The 17,689-nt window shown below is 37.8% G+C and overlaps 1 protein-coding gene across 1 annotated transcript in view; it reads left to right on the top strand.

Moving 5' to 3' along the window:
* Window positions 1–17,357, top strand: part of LOC137502936 (uncharacterized) — a 233,703-nt gene extending 216,346 nt beyond the window's left edge. Inside the window, exons 5-6 of the mRNA XM_068230150.1 lie at window positions 16,340–16,457; window positions 17,244–17,357. Coding sequence (XP_068086251.1) covers window positions 16,340–16,457; window positions 17,244–17,357 — 232 coding nt within the window. The remainder of the gene's footprint in view (window positions 1–16,339; window positions 16,458–17,243) is intronic.
* Window positions 17,358–17,689: the final 332 nt, after the last annotated feature.

A 17,689-nucleotide genomic window follows, 5' to 3' on the forward strand; every position in this document is an offset into this window, starting at 1 on the left:
GTGCCTGGAAGATGGTTGTTTTCTTTCGCAATTTGTTTAATTATTTGCATCTCTTCATTGAAATCTGTTGTGCTCATTGGTATGGAAATAGCTCTATGTATCATTGTATTCAGTCCTGCTATTTTGTGTGTGTATGGGTGGTTCGAGTTGTTGTCAATAGTGTGCGACGTCCGAGTGGGCTTTCTGTATACTTTGTAAGATAGCTTGTCATTATTCCTGTTGATTGTGATGTCTAGATAGTTTTTTTTCTTGTTATTTTCTGGCTCCATTGTGAAGCTGATGGATTTGTGTAAAGTATTTAGAGTGTTTAATAACTGGTCTGCATTAGTGACGTCATTATCATATATGCATATGACGTCATCCACAAATCTCCTCCAATGTAAGATTCCTTTTGAAAGCTGGCCCATTAAGAGGATGTTTTCGAAGTTATTCAGAAAAATGTTTGCTATTATACCTGATAACGGTGAGCCCATGGCTAGCCCTTCTTTTTGGCAATAGACTTTGTCGTTAAATGCAAAGCAATTTTGATGTAGTGTTGTTCTAAGAAGGTTAATAATTTCTTTGTTTTCTTGTAGAGAGGTGTTTTCTTTAAGAAGGTTTTCGATAATTTTAATGGATTCATCTATTGGTATGTTGGTGTACATGTTAGTGATGTTAAAGGATATCATACGTGTGCTCTCTGTTATTTTAAGTTTATTTAATTCTTTAATTAGTTCTAGGCTGTTTTTAATTGATCTGTCTCCTTTAAGTGAAATTTTCTCTTTTAGAATGATGTTCAGTTGTTTGCTTAAATCGTAACTTGGTGCATCTTTAAAATTTACTATTGGTCTAATGGGACACAGCTCTTTGTGTATTTTGGGCAGGAAAAACAATAGAATTTATCAACAACAACGGTATTTAAGAATTGCAACGCGACCCTACAAATCAATTTCAAAACCAAATAAAGCAAGCTATCAAGGAAACAGACTTAATTTTCACAAAACAAGAAAAGGAAAGCCTCACCATCAAAAATCCTAAACTCCCCACACGAAGATCCCTGCCCAAAATACACAAAGAGCTGTGTCCCATTAGACCAATAGTAAATTTTAAAGATGCGCCAAGTTACAATTTAAGCAAACAACTGAGCATCATTCTAAAAGAGAAAATTTCACTTAAAGGAGACAGATCAATTAAAAACAGCCTAGAACTAATTAAAGAATTAAATAAACTTAAAATAACAGAGAGCACACGTATGATATCCTTTAACATCACTAATATGTACACCAACATACCAATAGATGAATCCATTAAAATTATCGAAAACCTTCTTAAAGAAAACACCTCTCTACAAGAAACCAAAGAAATTATTAACCTTCTTAGAACAACACTACACCAAAATTGCTTTGCATTTAACGACAAAATCTATTGCCAAAAAGAAGGGCTAGCCATGGGCTCACCGTTATCAGGTATAATAGCAAACATTTTTCTGAATAACTTCGAAAACATCTTCTTAATGGGCCAGCTTTCAAAAGGAATCTTACACTGGAGCAGATTTGTGGATAACGCCATATGCATGTATGATAATGACGTCACTAATGCAGACCAGTTATTAAACACTCTAAATACTTTACACAAATCCATCAGCTTCACTATGGAGCCGGAAAATAACAAGAAAATAAACTATCTAGACATCACAATCAACAGGAATAATGACAAGCTATCTTACAAAGTATACAGAAAGCCCACTCGGACGTCGCACACTATTGACAACAACTCGAACCACCCATACACACACAAAATAGCAGGACTGAATACAATGATACATAGAGCTATTTCCATACCAATGAGCACAACAGATTTCAATGAAGAGCTGCAAATCATTAAACAAATCGCGAAAGAAAACAACCATCTTCCAGGCACAGTGGATAAACTATTAAATAAACATAAGAATAGTCGCCGGGAAAGCACAACACACGACAAAGAAAACTACGTGGTTCTCAACTATGTTAACAATAACACATACAAAGTAGCTAACATTTTGAAGAAACAAGGTTTAAAAGTAGCTTTTCGAACGAATAACACACTACAGAGACACTTCAGCAGGTGCAACCTCAACAAAAAGGACCCTTTCTCAAAGTCAGGAGTGTATGAACTGAAGTGCCAAGAATCCAACTGCAAACAAACAAAACGTAATTTCCATACAAGATACAAAGAACACAAAAACGCGATCAGATATAATCGGCATTCAGCCTTCGGGGAGCACATCTACGACTGTTCACACCATTTCACAGACATCAACACTGATCTAAAAATTTTACACTTCGAAAGTAAAAGTAAATCTTTGAATATAAAAGAAACAATAGAAATTTACGTCGCAAAAAATGCTAATGCCAATAACCTGAATGAGCATACATATTTAAATAATTCCCCCTATTCGCTCTACTCACATAATATCTGACAACACCTACTCATTAAATTGTTTCTATCGTAATAATAATAATAATAATAATAATAATAATAGTAATAATAATAATAATAATAATAATAATAACGTCCCTTACTTTTTCACCTAAAAATTATTAATTTGCATTCATCCATATTACATAAAGGTACATTTAACATGGAAAATATTTTATTTTTTTATATTTTTTGTCATTACTGTTTCATGTTATCACTAATCTCTCTATCATTGACAAGTTTACGCTACGGAAACAATACTGTGCATACATAAGCTTGTTTTTAAGTGATTTGATAGAATCTGAGGATGTTCTTGTAGGACGAAACATGTCATTCTTTGTATGTTAGTGGGTGTATTACAGATATATTTATAGTGTTTTAATTTACATTGTATTTGCTGTGTGTTTGACAGACTGAAAAGCCTTTGTTACATTTAGCTAAGATTGCGTCAATACAGGATAATATTCGTGTGTCTTTTAAGAGTGGTATTCACAAGTTATCTAGTGAAGTAGACTTGCTGAAAACTAAACAAGAAGAGACTGACAAATATGTTAAAAACCAGCTAAATAACGCACACACACAGATCACCTGCATAAGTCACGACGTTGCCGAAGTCAAAAAGGACCTCGAAACAGAAGTTAAAAACGTAGAAACTTCCATTAGTAGTCAGGTCAAAGTCATTAAATTAGATCTGCAAGGTAAAATTGAAACACTCAGTGATAAAGTTTCTCAAGTAGAAAAGGACGGGACAGCACCAAGCATTCTCGACACTAGCGGAAGCATTTCTCACATTTCCCAAATTATCCGAATGTCTGATGACAAACCTGCGAAGTTCTCCGGAAGGGAAGAATATACCGCAAAGGAATTTCTCCTCAATCTTGATGAATATTTTTTAGAGAGTCAAGTAAGATCTGATTGTAAATTAAGAATAGCTTCCCGATTTCTAGAAGGAAGAGCGCTAACATGGTACTCAGCATTCAAGTTTAATATTAAAACTTACGATGATTTTAAAGAAGCACTATTGAAAAGATTTTGGAATTCAGAAATTCAACATTTAATTAGATTGCAACTATATTCGAGAAAGTACAACATAGTAATTAATTCCTCACGCTATTCCGACTTTTTACTGTCACAATTAAAAAAGATGCAATTTTTTGATCCACCTCTACCTGAACATGAATTAATTCAGGTAGTGATACTTCAATTTCCTACATATGTTAAAGCGATTCTTTTCAATACGGACCATTATGAGGTTTTTGACGTTAAATATTTAAAATATAGGCTAAGTAACTCATGCCAATGTGTATACCGCAGTACATTTTCAAATAATTATTTATTAACACGTAGTCGTGTAAGGAGTCCGACTCCTTAGCTGGATAGTCAGCATTGAGGCATTCGGTGCAGAGGGTCCCGGATTCGATTCTTGGCCACGTCGGGAATTTAATTCTGGCTCGGGAACTGGGTGATTGTGTTTGTCCCAACACTTTCGTCTTCATATTCAGACAACACACGACAATACCAACCAGCATAGAAACACGCAATATTGATTACATCCCTCCGCATACGTTTAGCGTCAGGAAGGATATTCGGCCGTAAAACAGGGTCAGCCGGGCTGAGTGACTCAGACGGGTGAGACGCTGGCCTACTGACACTTACATGCTATTTGTATTATATTGTGTTGTTTTGTTTTACGAACTTTGGAAAGGGACATAAAAGGAGGATTCTTCTGTTTATTTTTCTACACAATGTGGTCTAATCATAATATGTGCAAATAAGTAAGTTTTACAAATAACTATTAAATAATGGGTTTAAACACTGTATTTCCTCAGTACAAAATTTGTACTTTATTTAATAAAGTTCCTTTTGAAACTGAAATGACGTTAAAATCAATGTTACACTTCCTTATATTCTCAATAATGGTGTTTGTTGCAGAAACAGCACGTCTCCACCATTTTCAACAAAGTCTGTAAAGGAACGTATTGGACTAATTCACTCAAACAACCTATCTGTCATAGCCATTTCAACAGTAGAATAAGCATAATGAATTTCGGAAGGATAGGTATGACATTACACACTACAGACAGTTTTTCCTGTTTTCTGAACAATTTGGTACGTTGGAGAAGTGTCGTTTCTGAAACAAACGATTCAATTATTATATATGTTATGCAATGTGGTTGCTTTAATGTATTCATGTACAGAAAAATTACTTGCATTTTCTTCACAACAGTACACCAACCATCAGGTAACATCAACATGTTTATTTTACTTTTCAGTTGTGTTAGATTGTGGACTGAAATTTTGTTTGTGTATGAGGCATGACTGTTGATACTATCTTCAGTTGCTCTGTTTATTGATTCCCTCTCTATTCTACTTCTTTTTTTGTCTGGTTCTTCTCTTGAACTGGCAGAATGTGAAGATAAATATGATGGACTGTTGGGAAAGATACACGGGACTGCATTCTCTGCCAGTCGTGGACTTGGAAGAGAAGCAGTTAAAATTTTTCATGTCTTTCAATCAGTAGCAGTTACTTCCCACAAAACATCACTGGCTTTAAAATGTCTGTGCCATACCTATAAAATAAGATACCACTGTGAGCCAGCTTCATGCATTTACAGAGTGAATAGGCCTACATATGTAGGCATGTAGTTTAATGTGTATAATAAATCTAATTCGGGTAATAATAATAATAATAATAATAATAATAATAATAATAATAATAATAATAATAATGTATCCCTTGATTGTAAGCTAACATAACCTCATAGCTTACGAGAGTAAACATACCTACATATCACCACTTGCTCCGTGTAGTTTAATACCTAATAGGACCGAGCTCGATAGCTGCAGTCGCTTAAGTGCGGCCAGTATTCAGTATTCGGGAGATAGTAGGCTCGAACCCCACTATCGGCAGCCCTGAAGATGGTTTTCCGTGGTTTCCCATTTTCACACACGGCGAATGCTGGGGCTGTACCTTAATTAATGCCACGGCCGCTTCCTTCCCACTCCTAGCCCTTACCTGTCCCATAGTCGCCATAAGACCTATCTGTGTCGATGCGACGTAAAGCAACTAGCAAAAAAAAAACTAATAGGCCTATGTGCATTATGATTATGTGAGAATGTAAAAGTAACAGTTACTCGCCACCGAGTAATTGGTAACTCTGTAATCTTGTCTTGGAATTGCACGTAACCATCTGTGCTGCATAACCTCATCTTTCGGGAACTTAAACACATGAACTTTGTTATCATTATCGTAATTTCCCTTGCAGTTGGGCACACAACACTTTAGCACCATTTTACACAACGATTCGCAACTGGTACAATTAAAATAATTAAAACACTTCTACATAATTGCACCGACACATGGCCACACTCATTGCTTTCTTAACACTGAGAAGGTTCAAGCTTGCCTCCCGGTAGTGATGTCACGGTAGACATGCGGAACAGTTGGGAGGCCTTATTGTCTAGGAGGTGTTGGTTCGACCCACTGCCTGCTCGATCTGCATCCGATGGCTGCTTATACTGCCTGCTCATTCCATATTCAAACGTGTAATACGACTTACAAACATTCTGCCGCTAGATCGCAGCACCAGACGTACCCAGTTATCGCGTGAATACAGCTAGATAAGCATACAAGCAAAATTTTAAATCTGAAAGTAACAGAAAAATTAAAGAATTGTATGCATAAAGTGGTGCTCTAGAGAGTGATAGCTTCAGGACTTTTCGAGAAAGAGATTTCGGCGAATAAGAAAACCTGTAAACTTTGTCTGTATGGTACTTCCCTACATTACTAAGTAGAGGTTTCACGAATTTGGCCACCACAAGTTCCTGGTGCTTATTGTTACTAACACACTTTAAAATCTTACAGTGGCACAAAGAGGGTAGAGCCGGGCTGAGTGGCTCAGACGGTTAAGGCGCTGGCCTTCTAACCCCAACTTCGCAGGTTCGATCCTGGCTCAGTCCGGTGGTATTTGAAGGTGCTCAAATACGACAGCCTCGTGTCGGTGGGTTTACTGGCACGTAAAAGAACTCCTGCGGGACTAAATTTCGCCACCTCGGCGTCTCCGAAGACCGTACAAGTAGTTGGTGGGGCGTAAAACAAATAACATTATTATTATTATTATTATTATTATTATTATTATTATTATTATTATTATTATTATTATTATTCCTTCGTTATGCCCATTCATAGAGCGCGTTTGAACTTGATAGTTGGTTTGATGGTTTGTGCCTTCTTATCCTCCCAAAATCTCTTCATGAATGCACTGTGTTGCATCTTGCGTTCTGTCGACCACTTCCTACCAGTTGTCTTTTTTGGTTTCTCCCTAAATTTATGATTAGCTACTTTGGTTCTAAAAGCTCCACGATTTTCCATGATGTCGTCTGTAATATTTATTTCTTGGAGGTCCGCCTTAGTTTCTTCTAGCCATTTTATTTTGACCTTCTTTGAGTTGATTACTTTGAATAATCTTTTAGTTAGTCTGTCGCTGTTCATTCTGTAGATATGGCCATAGAAATTAAGGCGCCTTTTCCGTACAGCATCAGTAAACCTGTCGGTGAAGGAGTAGAGGTCCGCTGTTTTCCTCTTAATCCACATTCCATTTTTTCTCGTAGGACCATAAATTTTCCTGAGAATTTTCCGCTCCTGCTTTTCAATTTCTGTAATTTTAGAGTGACCACCTAAGCATATGGTTTCTGAGGCATATAAAGCTTCGGGCAATACAACTGTCTTGTAGTGTCGTAATTTTGCATTACGCGATATGACTCTTTTGTTGTAGTAATTCCACGTCAGTCTGTATGCCTTATGTAGTTTGGTGTTTCTTTCTACATTGGCACTACTGTCTAATCCTGATGGTAGTATAATTTCTCCAAGGTATTTGAAGGAGGGCACCTGTGAAATTGTGCCGTTTTCCATCTCTAGCGGAGTTCTTTTGCTATTTTGACGTAGATTTTCCATGTACTTGGTTTTCTCGTAGGATATCTGGAGGCCTGCCTTTGATGCTATATTGTGTAGTCTCTGTATGGCATACCTTGTTTCATCCTTGGTCTTAGTAATGATTGCGAGATCATCAGCAAATGCTAAACATTTCACATTGACCTTGCTTCCCAAATTTCCGATGTTCACACCCTTGATATCCTTTTCCCACTCTCTAATAACTTTGTCTAGAACTAAGTTAAACAGAATAGGGGAGATGCTGTCACCTTGACGAACGCCCGTACATATTTCAAAAGGCTCAGAGATTTCTCCAAGGAATTTCACTTTAGAGGTCGTACTTGTGAGGGTCTGCTGGATAAGTGCTCTGGTCTTCTTGTCCACTCTGAGTTCTTCTAGGGTATCAAATACTGTCTGTCTGTCCACAGAGTCATACGCCTTCTTAAAATCCACAAAGGTGACGATCGTGCTGGCACTTCGGCGAATCCTTAATATCGTCTTCAAGTTCCATATTTGTTCTGCACATGATCGACCTTTCCTGAAACCCGCTTGGTACTCGCCAATCAGATGATCTGTCTGTTTTTCTAACCGGTTCAAGAGAGCTTTGGAAAGGATTTTGTATGCGATTGGCAGTAGAGATATGCCTCTATAGTTGTTTGGATCTGCCTTGTCACCTTTCTTGTGCAATGGGTGTATTAATGCACACTTCCAATCCTGTGGAATCATTTCCGTTTCCCATATTTCTACTAGGATTGCATGAATTTTGCTTACAAGATCATCTCCAAGTTTACACATCTCCGCAGTGATGCCGTCCTCTCCAGGAGCTTTATTATTTTTAAGCGATCGTATAATCTCTGCTGTTTCCTGTATTGTCGGTGGCTGTGAATCGGGGTTGGGCATGGGCTTTTCAAAGTTCAGTCTTTCCTTTGGAGGATCACAATTGAGGAGGTCTCGGAAGTAGTCAGCTAGAATAGTGCAGTTCTCTTTGGTGTTCGTTTCTAATGTTCCATTTGCTCGACGGAAACATAAAGATGGTGGTTGATAGCTAGATAAATTCTCACGGAAGGTCTTGTAGAAATTCCTGGAGTTGTTTCTAAGGAAATCTTGTTCGATTTCCATGAGTCTATTTTTGTCATAGGCTCGTTTCTCCCTGCGGATTATTTTTGAGGAGATTTTCTGAACTTTTAGGAAGGTCTCCCATCTCTTAGTTGTTTGATGTCCATTCCACTGATTCCATGCTTTCATCCGTTCATCAATGGCTTTATCACAGGTCGTTTTTTATAGTCTGGAGCAGACTTGCAGATTTCTTGCAGTACGGTAGAGCTGCCTCAACAAATTCTGTAGCCCCATAATTAGGCCAATAAATCCTTGCTGGGGATAGCGCAGGCCTCCTCTATCAGACTGTCTGATTAAGTTCATCAATGGGAATGCATTAACTGAGGGGGAAACGTTACTCAAGCACGTGCTGCATTGTTTTTTTTTCTTCGATTACATGCACTAAATAACCACACACTAATGCATGGGAAGCAGTTTCCAAAGTGACACACACTGACTCAGGGGGCTCACGAACATCTTCCAGTAAATCAAGTACATACTCAGCGGCATCACTGGTTCTGTTTCGTCAAGTCCGGGAGAGGATACTGAGGCAGAAAATTTTGTATTTTGTTTGTGGACAACGTTAGCACCATCGGTGGACATTAAAATACCGGATTTCAGAATTATTTTTATGGAATTCTGAATCAGTCATGTCATTGCAACCTTCTCCCATTCTTATAGAACTAAACATGGCTTCAACTGGATCTCCTGAAAAAGCCCGTGTCATGGAATGAAATACCACGGCATTTTATTTTCCCTTTCTTTGATTTGCAGAAAGGCACGCAGCAGTACACCATTTTCACTGTAAACAAATACAGTACTACTACTACTACTACTACTACCCTATTTCCCGCTATTTCATACAGACAGTTCAGGCAAGGTCTGTCTAGGGAGGTCAAGTCACGAATGCTTCTTATGGAGCCGCCATATTGGGTCTTTAAGCGAGCGTAACCAAAGGCAATTTAGAGGATTTCGGTGCCGTACATTGAAATAATAACAGAACATCAACTATTTTTCGTAAAGAATTTAACTGGGCATGTACTGTTCATGTATATATAACTGTATAACACTTAAATGATATTAATACATTCACAGCTATTTGAATAGGAAGATAATTAGCAGAGCCTGATTTTTTTTTTTTTTAAGAAACAAGAATCAACAGGAAAGCTCATGTCCTACTCTTTTACTTCCTTACAACTTGGTCTTACTGTGTTTCCTATTAATATAATCTGTCAAATACGTAATCTTATTGACAGAAACATAGAAATCTGTACAGTACATGTGTCATATTATTATTAACGGTACATGAAATACTGAACGTGAAGTACTATACTTAAAGTACTAAGAGACAGTTCTAATAAATAATTTATTATTACCTTCACCGTTTTCTTTATTAAGAAAGTAATTACCGATACTGCGTTTCTAAGGGGTTACCCCCGTGTGTTGACGAACACTGAATGCCTCTTCAGTTGAGTGCATTAAATGATGTATGGTAACTGTTGTTATCTATAAACACTAATCAGAAGGAAACAAATGGAAGGGGTCCAACACTTCGAAAAATGAAGGTATCGGCAAAAGTAAGATGAAGGCCACAAAGTGCATGGAAATGAAAAACTTCCTAGGCCTCGAATGCGCTAATGCCGTCGCGGTCGGAAAAGAACAAGTGTTGACCAGGGGAAGTCGGATAGGATAGAATAGGTGAGAGCCAAACACAAGTGAAAGCAATGTCAAGACTCAGCTAAGGCCCTCGTAGTCACAACCCAGATTGATTTCCCCCTGTGGGCGGGGGCAATAGAATAACACCCACGGTATCCCCTGCCCGTCATAAGAGGTGACTGAAAGGGGCGTCAGGAGCTCCTAACTAGGGAGCGTGGGTTGGCGACCACGGGGCTCTCAACTGAGTCCTAACGCTCATGCATATAATAATAATAATAATAATAATAATAATAATAATAATAATAATAATAATAATAATAATAAATAGAAATTCAGTCACTATTAAGTTGAGTTAACCTAGGTTAGGCTATTTTAGGGATTACATTAGGATATTATGTTAGGCTACGGTACGTTAAATTACAGTAGTTGGTTAGTGCGAGTGTTGTGATCTTTAAGTATTTGTCCAGCCAGATAATGTACTCCATAGAGCATTTACGGTGAATGAAATATAGCTGTAAATAATAACTACAGTACCGTAAAAGACTGCTATTAACAATTATTGTTGTAATGATGACAAACTGGACACAAATTGTTGGTTTGAAAAGATAGGCCAGCGAAATTAACCAATTACGGTTAAAATTTCTGACCTTGCCGGGAATCGAACCCGGGACCGCTATGACCAAAAGGCAAGCACGCTAATAATTTAGCCATGGAGCCGAACGCATGAAAATGAAATTTTCGTAAACAACAATACTACTGTTACACATTTCCATTTACTTTCCTTGCTTGTTTTGAAAGACAGTTCCCTTTCTTTGGGAGGTTTCCTATCACATGTCAAAGACTTGGGTGGGATGGAATTCCACTTGAGTAGTTTCCGTGCATCTGCCCTCTTTCGTTCAAATAGCGATTCTTCAAAATTTTGCTAGCAGAAAATACATAATAAGACCTATTAATATAAAACATTGTTCATACAAACATATTACTGTATTATTCAGGAGTAATACGAGTGTATAAGTTCACAAAACCGCGCACAAGACGGAATTATCTGTAGATTGCCATTTGTCATGCCTATGGTTTTGTACCCACTGAGCTCTCCTTTGCTTAACTTTCGGGAAGCGAAACACTCTAATTCCGTTAGTTGTCTTATTTTGACAATTTGGAGCGGCACAGTATCCCATTTTATTTCAAAATACAAGTAATAACTCACATCATTACATCGTGCACGCCCACATAACAACGATATTTGAGACCCAATATGGCCGCCACCGCAAAGGATTGTGGTAGCGTGACCAGACCTCCCTAGACAGACCAAGACCAACTACAACCTATCAGACCTTAATGCAGAATCCAACATGGCGGAAACATTGGGCTCACTGTCTGCTGTGGGAAGCAGCTAGGCATTAATTCCTAACTAATATAATTAACGCCGATAACGTTCAAAATTCATAATCGTAAAGAAGAATTAGTACATGAAATATAAATCATGTTTCCATAGTTATAAAACACGAAACGGTTTAAAATAATATACCAAAATCGAAATAAGTATTCAACTTACATAACCCTAAAATGACAAAATGTAAGTACCGTAATTAATATTTGTTGGTAAAACAACCACGCACAACACTTTACAAAAAACTTCATAAGAGTGAAATGACACACTGTGCTTAGTAAATAAGATATTTAGCAACCAGGTCAACTTTAAATATCACACGACTCAATAACATAACCCTGCAACACTTGAAATTGACAACATTTAATAAATATTTGTTGGTAAAACACAACAGTGCACACGCAACACATTACAAGAGAAAAAAACTCATAGCACTGAAATAGTGTACCGTACTCAGAAAATAAGAAATTCAGCAACCAAGTCTACTTTAAATACTCGCATGACTCACTAACATAACCCTACAGCCAGTACACTTCAAAATGACAGAATTAAAGCAGCATTTGTTGGTAAATCACATCAATACACAACACATACGTATGTTAAGTGCTCAGAACTGGAGGCTGGTTTGATCCTCCCAGTTCCCCCATCAGCTGTCAGAGGTGGCCTAGGTGTCACTGAAGAGGCATATTAGGGAAAGTGAAGTAGCTCTCCGTTGCTTTCCTCGTTGAGCCAAAAGTTCCTATTATATATCGGTCTGCCAAGCCCACTAAAATAAACGCACCGACTGACCCTATGAGCAATATTTTCACACCGCCCCTCACAGAGACTGGCTGCATAAGAAATGGCATTGCTAGCATCACTCATACCTCGGTCACTTTCATGTTAATACCAATATTCTTGGTCTGTTATAGGACATAATGAATTCTGCAGCTAACTCATTCCTGGTTGCCAACGTTTCGCCCCAGTGTGCTTAGTTGGGCTCACCAGTTGGTGAATAGCACACCTACCAAGACGCATGTCTAGTGCATACCGTGGAGGTCACTGCGTAGGCTACTGGAGCCACCGGCAGTGCCAATGCACTATTGCAGTGAATGGTTTAACACATTTTTTCTCGACTTCACAGATGAATGTGTTAAAATCAGTAATTTTGTCATTTTCGCACCACTTATTAAAATTCTCCTCATCTCTCCTAATAAGCTCTTGGACCCTGTCTTCGGGATTTGTCCTTTGTTTTGAAACACTAACAGTGTGATAAGAGGGCTGATTAGGAAATATAGTGGGGTATGCATCAGAAGTCAGTTTTGGTATATTTCTGGGCACTCTAACGGGATCACCGTTGAGCACAGGAAAAACACCTTCACTTATAATAAACTTAGGGTCAAAATGTTTAATGCATACCGAAGTATTATCAGTAACCTCAAAATGGTCACGATGAATATTCCTAACCCATTTGTCTCGTAAAACTTTGTCCTTAGGAAACCTAAAAGTTGTAGTATTGGAAGATCCATAATTTGATCGACAACCAGGCACAGAACATTTACGACCCATTGTACTTATCTAACACATTTATACACTCCACCAGACCAAACTCACCGAAGCAGCAGCAAATAATATACGACACTAATAACCTCTAAAATACTAAAACTAATTCCACTCCACCAGATCAAACTCACTGAATCACCAACACATTACATACGGCCGTAATAACCTCTGAATACAACTAAAAACATCACTAGCACTTTAAAAAATAACTAGATAACAAATAAAAGGACACTGAAACATTACTTAACACACAAACATATTCGGTGGATAATTAATTTGCGAATTCCAGTAGCAAGATAACCTCAACGAACTAGACACGTGCTGAGCTTACACCAAACTGAATGTAAACATGGCCCTACATGCCGGATACGCGTAGCCCAATGCGGCGGCCATTTTGTGACGTATCGATATGTGCCTTCAGGTCTGATAATATTGCAGTTGGTCTTGGACAGACCTTGGTTCAGGAGCCGGTTGGTGCTGCCATCTGCTGTGGGTATTTGTAAACGGAGTGTTTCATTTAGTGCCATGTTAAAATGTGGTAATGAGCAGGCAGTATAAGCAGCTATCGGTTGCAGATCGAGCAGGTAGTTGTTCGACCCATCACTACAGTGGTTATACATTTGTACGTTCCATACGAGAATTTACATGACATTTCCGCAGCTCGATCATATTTACAGGTGCTCAATATATTTTGTTCTCTCCACAAGTTTATACCTATCATTAGACGTTCTGGTCTGGCTTCCATCTTTGAATCCAGTGCAAGTTTTGGTTGTATGTGAACAGTGAACCCTTAGACTGCTTTCAAGGACATTAGTTTTCCAATCCTCTATAATATGTGCAAAATGTACTTATCCTATGATTTTTAGACTCTATTTGGCGTGTGATCTCCTTTTTTATACGCATAGTGGCTGGACGACAGTAAATAAGTCTATAAGTATCAAGAAGAAGTAGAAGAAGTTATAAATTTGTGAGAAGCCCTATTCGCTATTTCCGGTTTAGTTTCGAAGTGGTTGGCTTGTTATTTAATGTTTGAATTAATTTGTATTGTACTATGCATCTCGGACATATAGCGGTTGCTTGTGCAGGTTTATTCTGTGGATTGTGCTGTTTCTCTTAAGATTTTCTACATCAGGTAATTGCAGTTTCTTAGTTTCTTACGTACAAAGGAATCTCAGTCTTGTACATCTCCATACGGAACTTAATATCGTACGTTACGTGATAGGAAATAACGAAAGCTTTATTGTTCAATTCGTATTTAAACACAAAAGATCAGCGACAGATATTTCTGTTTTTCAGCCAACTGTTGGCTGTCTACATTAAATATATCTCAGATACTATCCTTATTGATAATACATGCAGGTTTGGTCCAACATGGTACCGGTACCGAATTGATTCTGAATAGCTTGCTAATGTACAGTTGTATACATGCTGTTCCAACAGAAATTCAGAACTGTGAGTTCTGAATTCATGCTGTTCTAACTACATTCAGAACCATTTCAGAACCATTGCCAGCAGTTCATGTTCAATACCAGGGACTGCATGTTCTATACATGCACATTTGATTCGACCAGTAAATTGTGTGACTACATGCAGTACTTCTCATTGGAATAGTGAGCTCTTCCAACATTCACCGTTGAACGTTTCGTAATAGTTCGTAGATGGCGTTGATACAGTTCACAAATGCCATTTACTAATTCCAACAAACCGTTATTAACAATCAGTTCTGGAAACATTCTGATTCATGTATGCTCAGTAAGATAATTTTGAAGGAGTTCATAGCCAATTTAGAACTGTTTGTTGTAACAAAATAGTTCATAGCCAGTTCGGAATTCTTTGTTGTAACAAAAAAACAGTGTATATAGTAACATAATCAGTAATGGCTGCAACTTTTTGGATAAAGTTGCTCATGGGTACCTTGTTATTTTCTATCAAATAATTTGTTTGATCAATAAGGAATCTCACCAAACTGCTACTGAATTCAACATATTGTATGGTAGCTTTTAACGGGGCTGCCAGCCCATGTGAGGACAGTGCATTGAGAGATGAACCATGCCTATATCTGTGTGAGAAACTGGCGTATTAAAATACATAAGGCACAGAGCTTGCCCTCAATTGTCATTAGTCATTACCATCCAGGATGATTTACATAAAGTGTGATGAATAAGACTGGGCTCACTTACTATCCAAAGGTTTGTGGATTGAAAACAAAACTGATGAACTATATCGGATTCCTAATAGTGGCTTTCAAATTTTATATTGTATCTGAATCACCACCAGACACTAGTGTAAACACAGTGAAGTTTATATTGAGCAGTACAAAATGTACACAGCCAATAGAGCTAGCAGAGGGACAGGGCATGGAGATTGTGTCTTCACAGTGGTTGAAAGCAGTTAATTTGCCCTGCAAGATGAGCAAGAAATGAATAGTTTTGTAGGTTTGGTTGTAGAATTACTTTTTTTTTTTTGCAATTGGCTTTACATCGCACTGATACAGATAGGACTTATGGTAAAGATGGGATAGGAAAGGGCTAGAAGTGGGAATGAAGTCGCACCCCTAAGTTTTCCCATTTTCACGCCAAAGAAATGCTGATCTGTACCTTTTTTTAAATGCTATTTATTCGGGGCATCGACCTAAGAACGTCTTTTGCCCCTACGTTGCACCATATGTCTGCGTGTATTTGGAAATTACGGAAGTGTAAAGTGTTGAAAGTGCGATAAGGAACATGAAGGACGACACAAACACCCAGTCCCCAGGCCAGGGATATTGGTCATTTACAATTAAAAACCCTGACCCAGCTGCGAAATGAACTCGGGGCCGCTGGGTGACAGGCGGACACGTTGCTCCCTACACTGCGGGGCCGGCCGGACTGTACCTTACTCAAGGCCACAGTCACTTGCTTCCCTGTGTCAGTGTGATGTAAAACTAATTGTAAAAATAGAAAGGAAGATCAGTTCTAGTATAAAGGACGAAATGTTATGAACAGATTAGAGTACATCTACAGCATAGCACCGGATAGGGTTGTATGGGGAGGTACATCAAACCAGTCATTTGACTCCCAGTGTAGTGGGCAATATGTAAGTTGCATAGTCACAGGCTTTTCACAAGGGGTGTATAAATTAATTCCAATCTGTGTGTGTGGGATGTTTTTCATTGAAAATGTTTATCTTTGAGGTTCAGTTTCCAGGTAAAACTGGAGGTCCTGTGGCTATGAGCACAATATCAACAGTCACCTGAAACTACAGACTTGACTATAAAACAGCAATAATAGTGTTTGTTGCTCATGTTTCAGTGCAAGGTCTGTGGAAGTAATCTACCGTCTATACTTTCACACACTATTTAAAATGGACTTGGAAGTAATGATCAAACAGGAACCAATCTCTTTTGAGGAAACATCAAATACTTCATGTGTAAGTATCATTCCAGGTAACTGTATAGTGATTACAAATAAACCTTTAGCAGTCTTCTGAGTTTGAATGGTTACATAACTCTTCTCTTATGTGATGAGCATCTTGCTGTCTATCTTTAAGGCACATATATATTTTTGTACTAATCTCAGATTGACTAAATTTTTTTTAATGATTACATTAATGCAGAATTTACAGGTATGTATTGATTATGTAGCACAACATGTCTGAAAGTTGAATTCATTCTTTAGGTTTTGAAGAAGAAGTTTTACTTTGTAGAGAGAGGTTGTATTTGATTTTGTTGGTTTCTTCATCTTGCTGTCCCATCAAGGTTTTATTCTAATGGGACACATTAATAGGTAGTGTTCAGTTTCTAATTATGGGCCTCGTAAATCTCTTGTATGTAAAACCATCTCTCTTTACTCTTTACTCCGTCTAATGACGGAATATATGATGTATTGAATAGGAGGATACTTTCATTTTTCGCCATTGTAAAGTGAAAACCATCTCTGCTAGTTTGATATTGCAAATAGCATAATCTAGTATGGATTTCGTGCCTCTTGCCTCCCATGTGTATTTATGGCTGTCTCTATGATTGAAAAAAACATTCATTACCTTTAACTGATTGTAAGTGGAGAAGTCTATTAATCTAATCCCGTAGTTGTTACAGACATGTTCACCAAATGTGTCAATTGACTGTCCAACTTTCGCATTACCTACTCTTGCACTTCAGTAACCCATCAATAAGAGATTGTCATGCCTATTAATTTTATTCAAAACCTGTTGCAGTTTGTTGTAGAAATCTTCATTTTTGTCTTCATCACCTTCTACTTGGGCTTATACTCCAATTACAGGTATTATGTAACACTGGGAAAGACGCAAATACTGCACATATTTAATTGATTTAGCGATATATTTTACACAATGCTTGCAACATAATCAACATATTAACTATAAAAAGAAATATCAACATAATTGGTGACCTAATCTTGCTCAAGTCTGACAAAATATATTTCTTGCTGAATTGTCTGTACAAGACCAGGTTGCAATAGAATAGTACCTTTCAAAAACACGTATTAGAATTACAAGATGGGTCGATCTGACCAGTGAGACACTTCCTGTATGCAGCTTTTAGTTGGCTAGAATTTTATTTCCATCTCTGCACCTGACACATGAGACAATGAATTCCAGGTGATCCTGGCTTAACCTCCATGTGAGGACGTATCTTAGTACAG

The sequence above is a fragment of the Anabrus simplex genome, chromosome 13 (assembly GCF_040414725.1).
Source record: "Anabrus simplex isolate iqAnaSimp1 chromosome 13, ASM4041472v1, whole genome shotgun sequence".
Taxonomy (NCBI): Eukaryota; Metazoa; Arthropoda; class Insecta; order Orthoptera; family Tettigoniidae; genus Anabrus; species Anabrus simplex.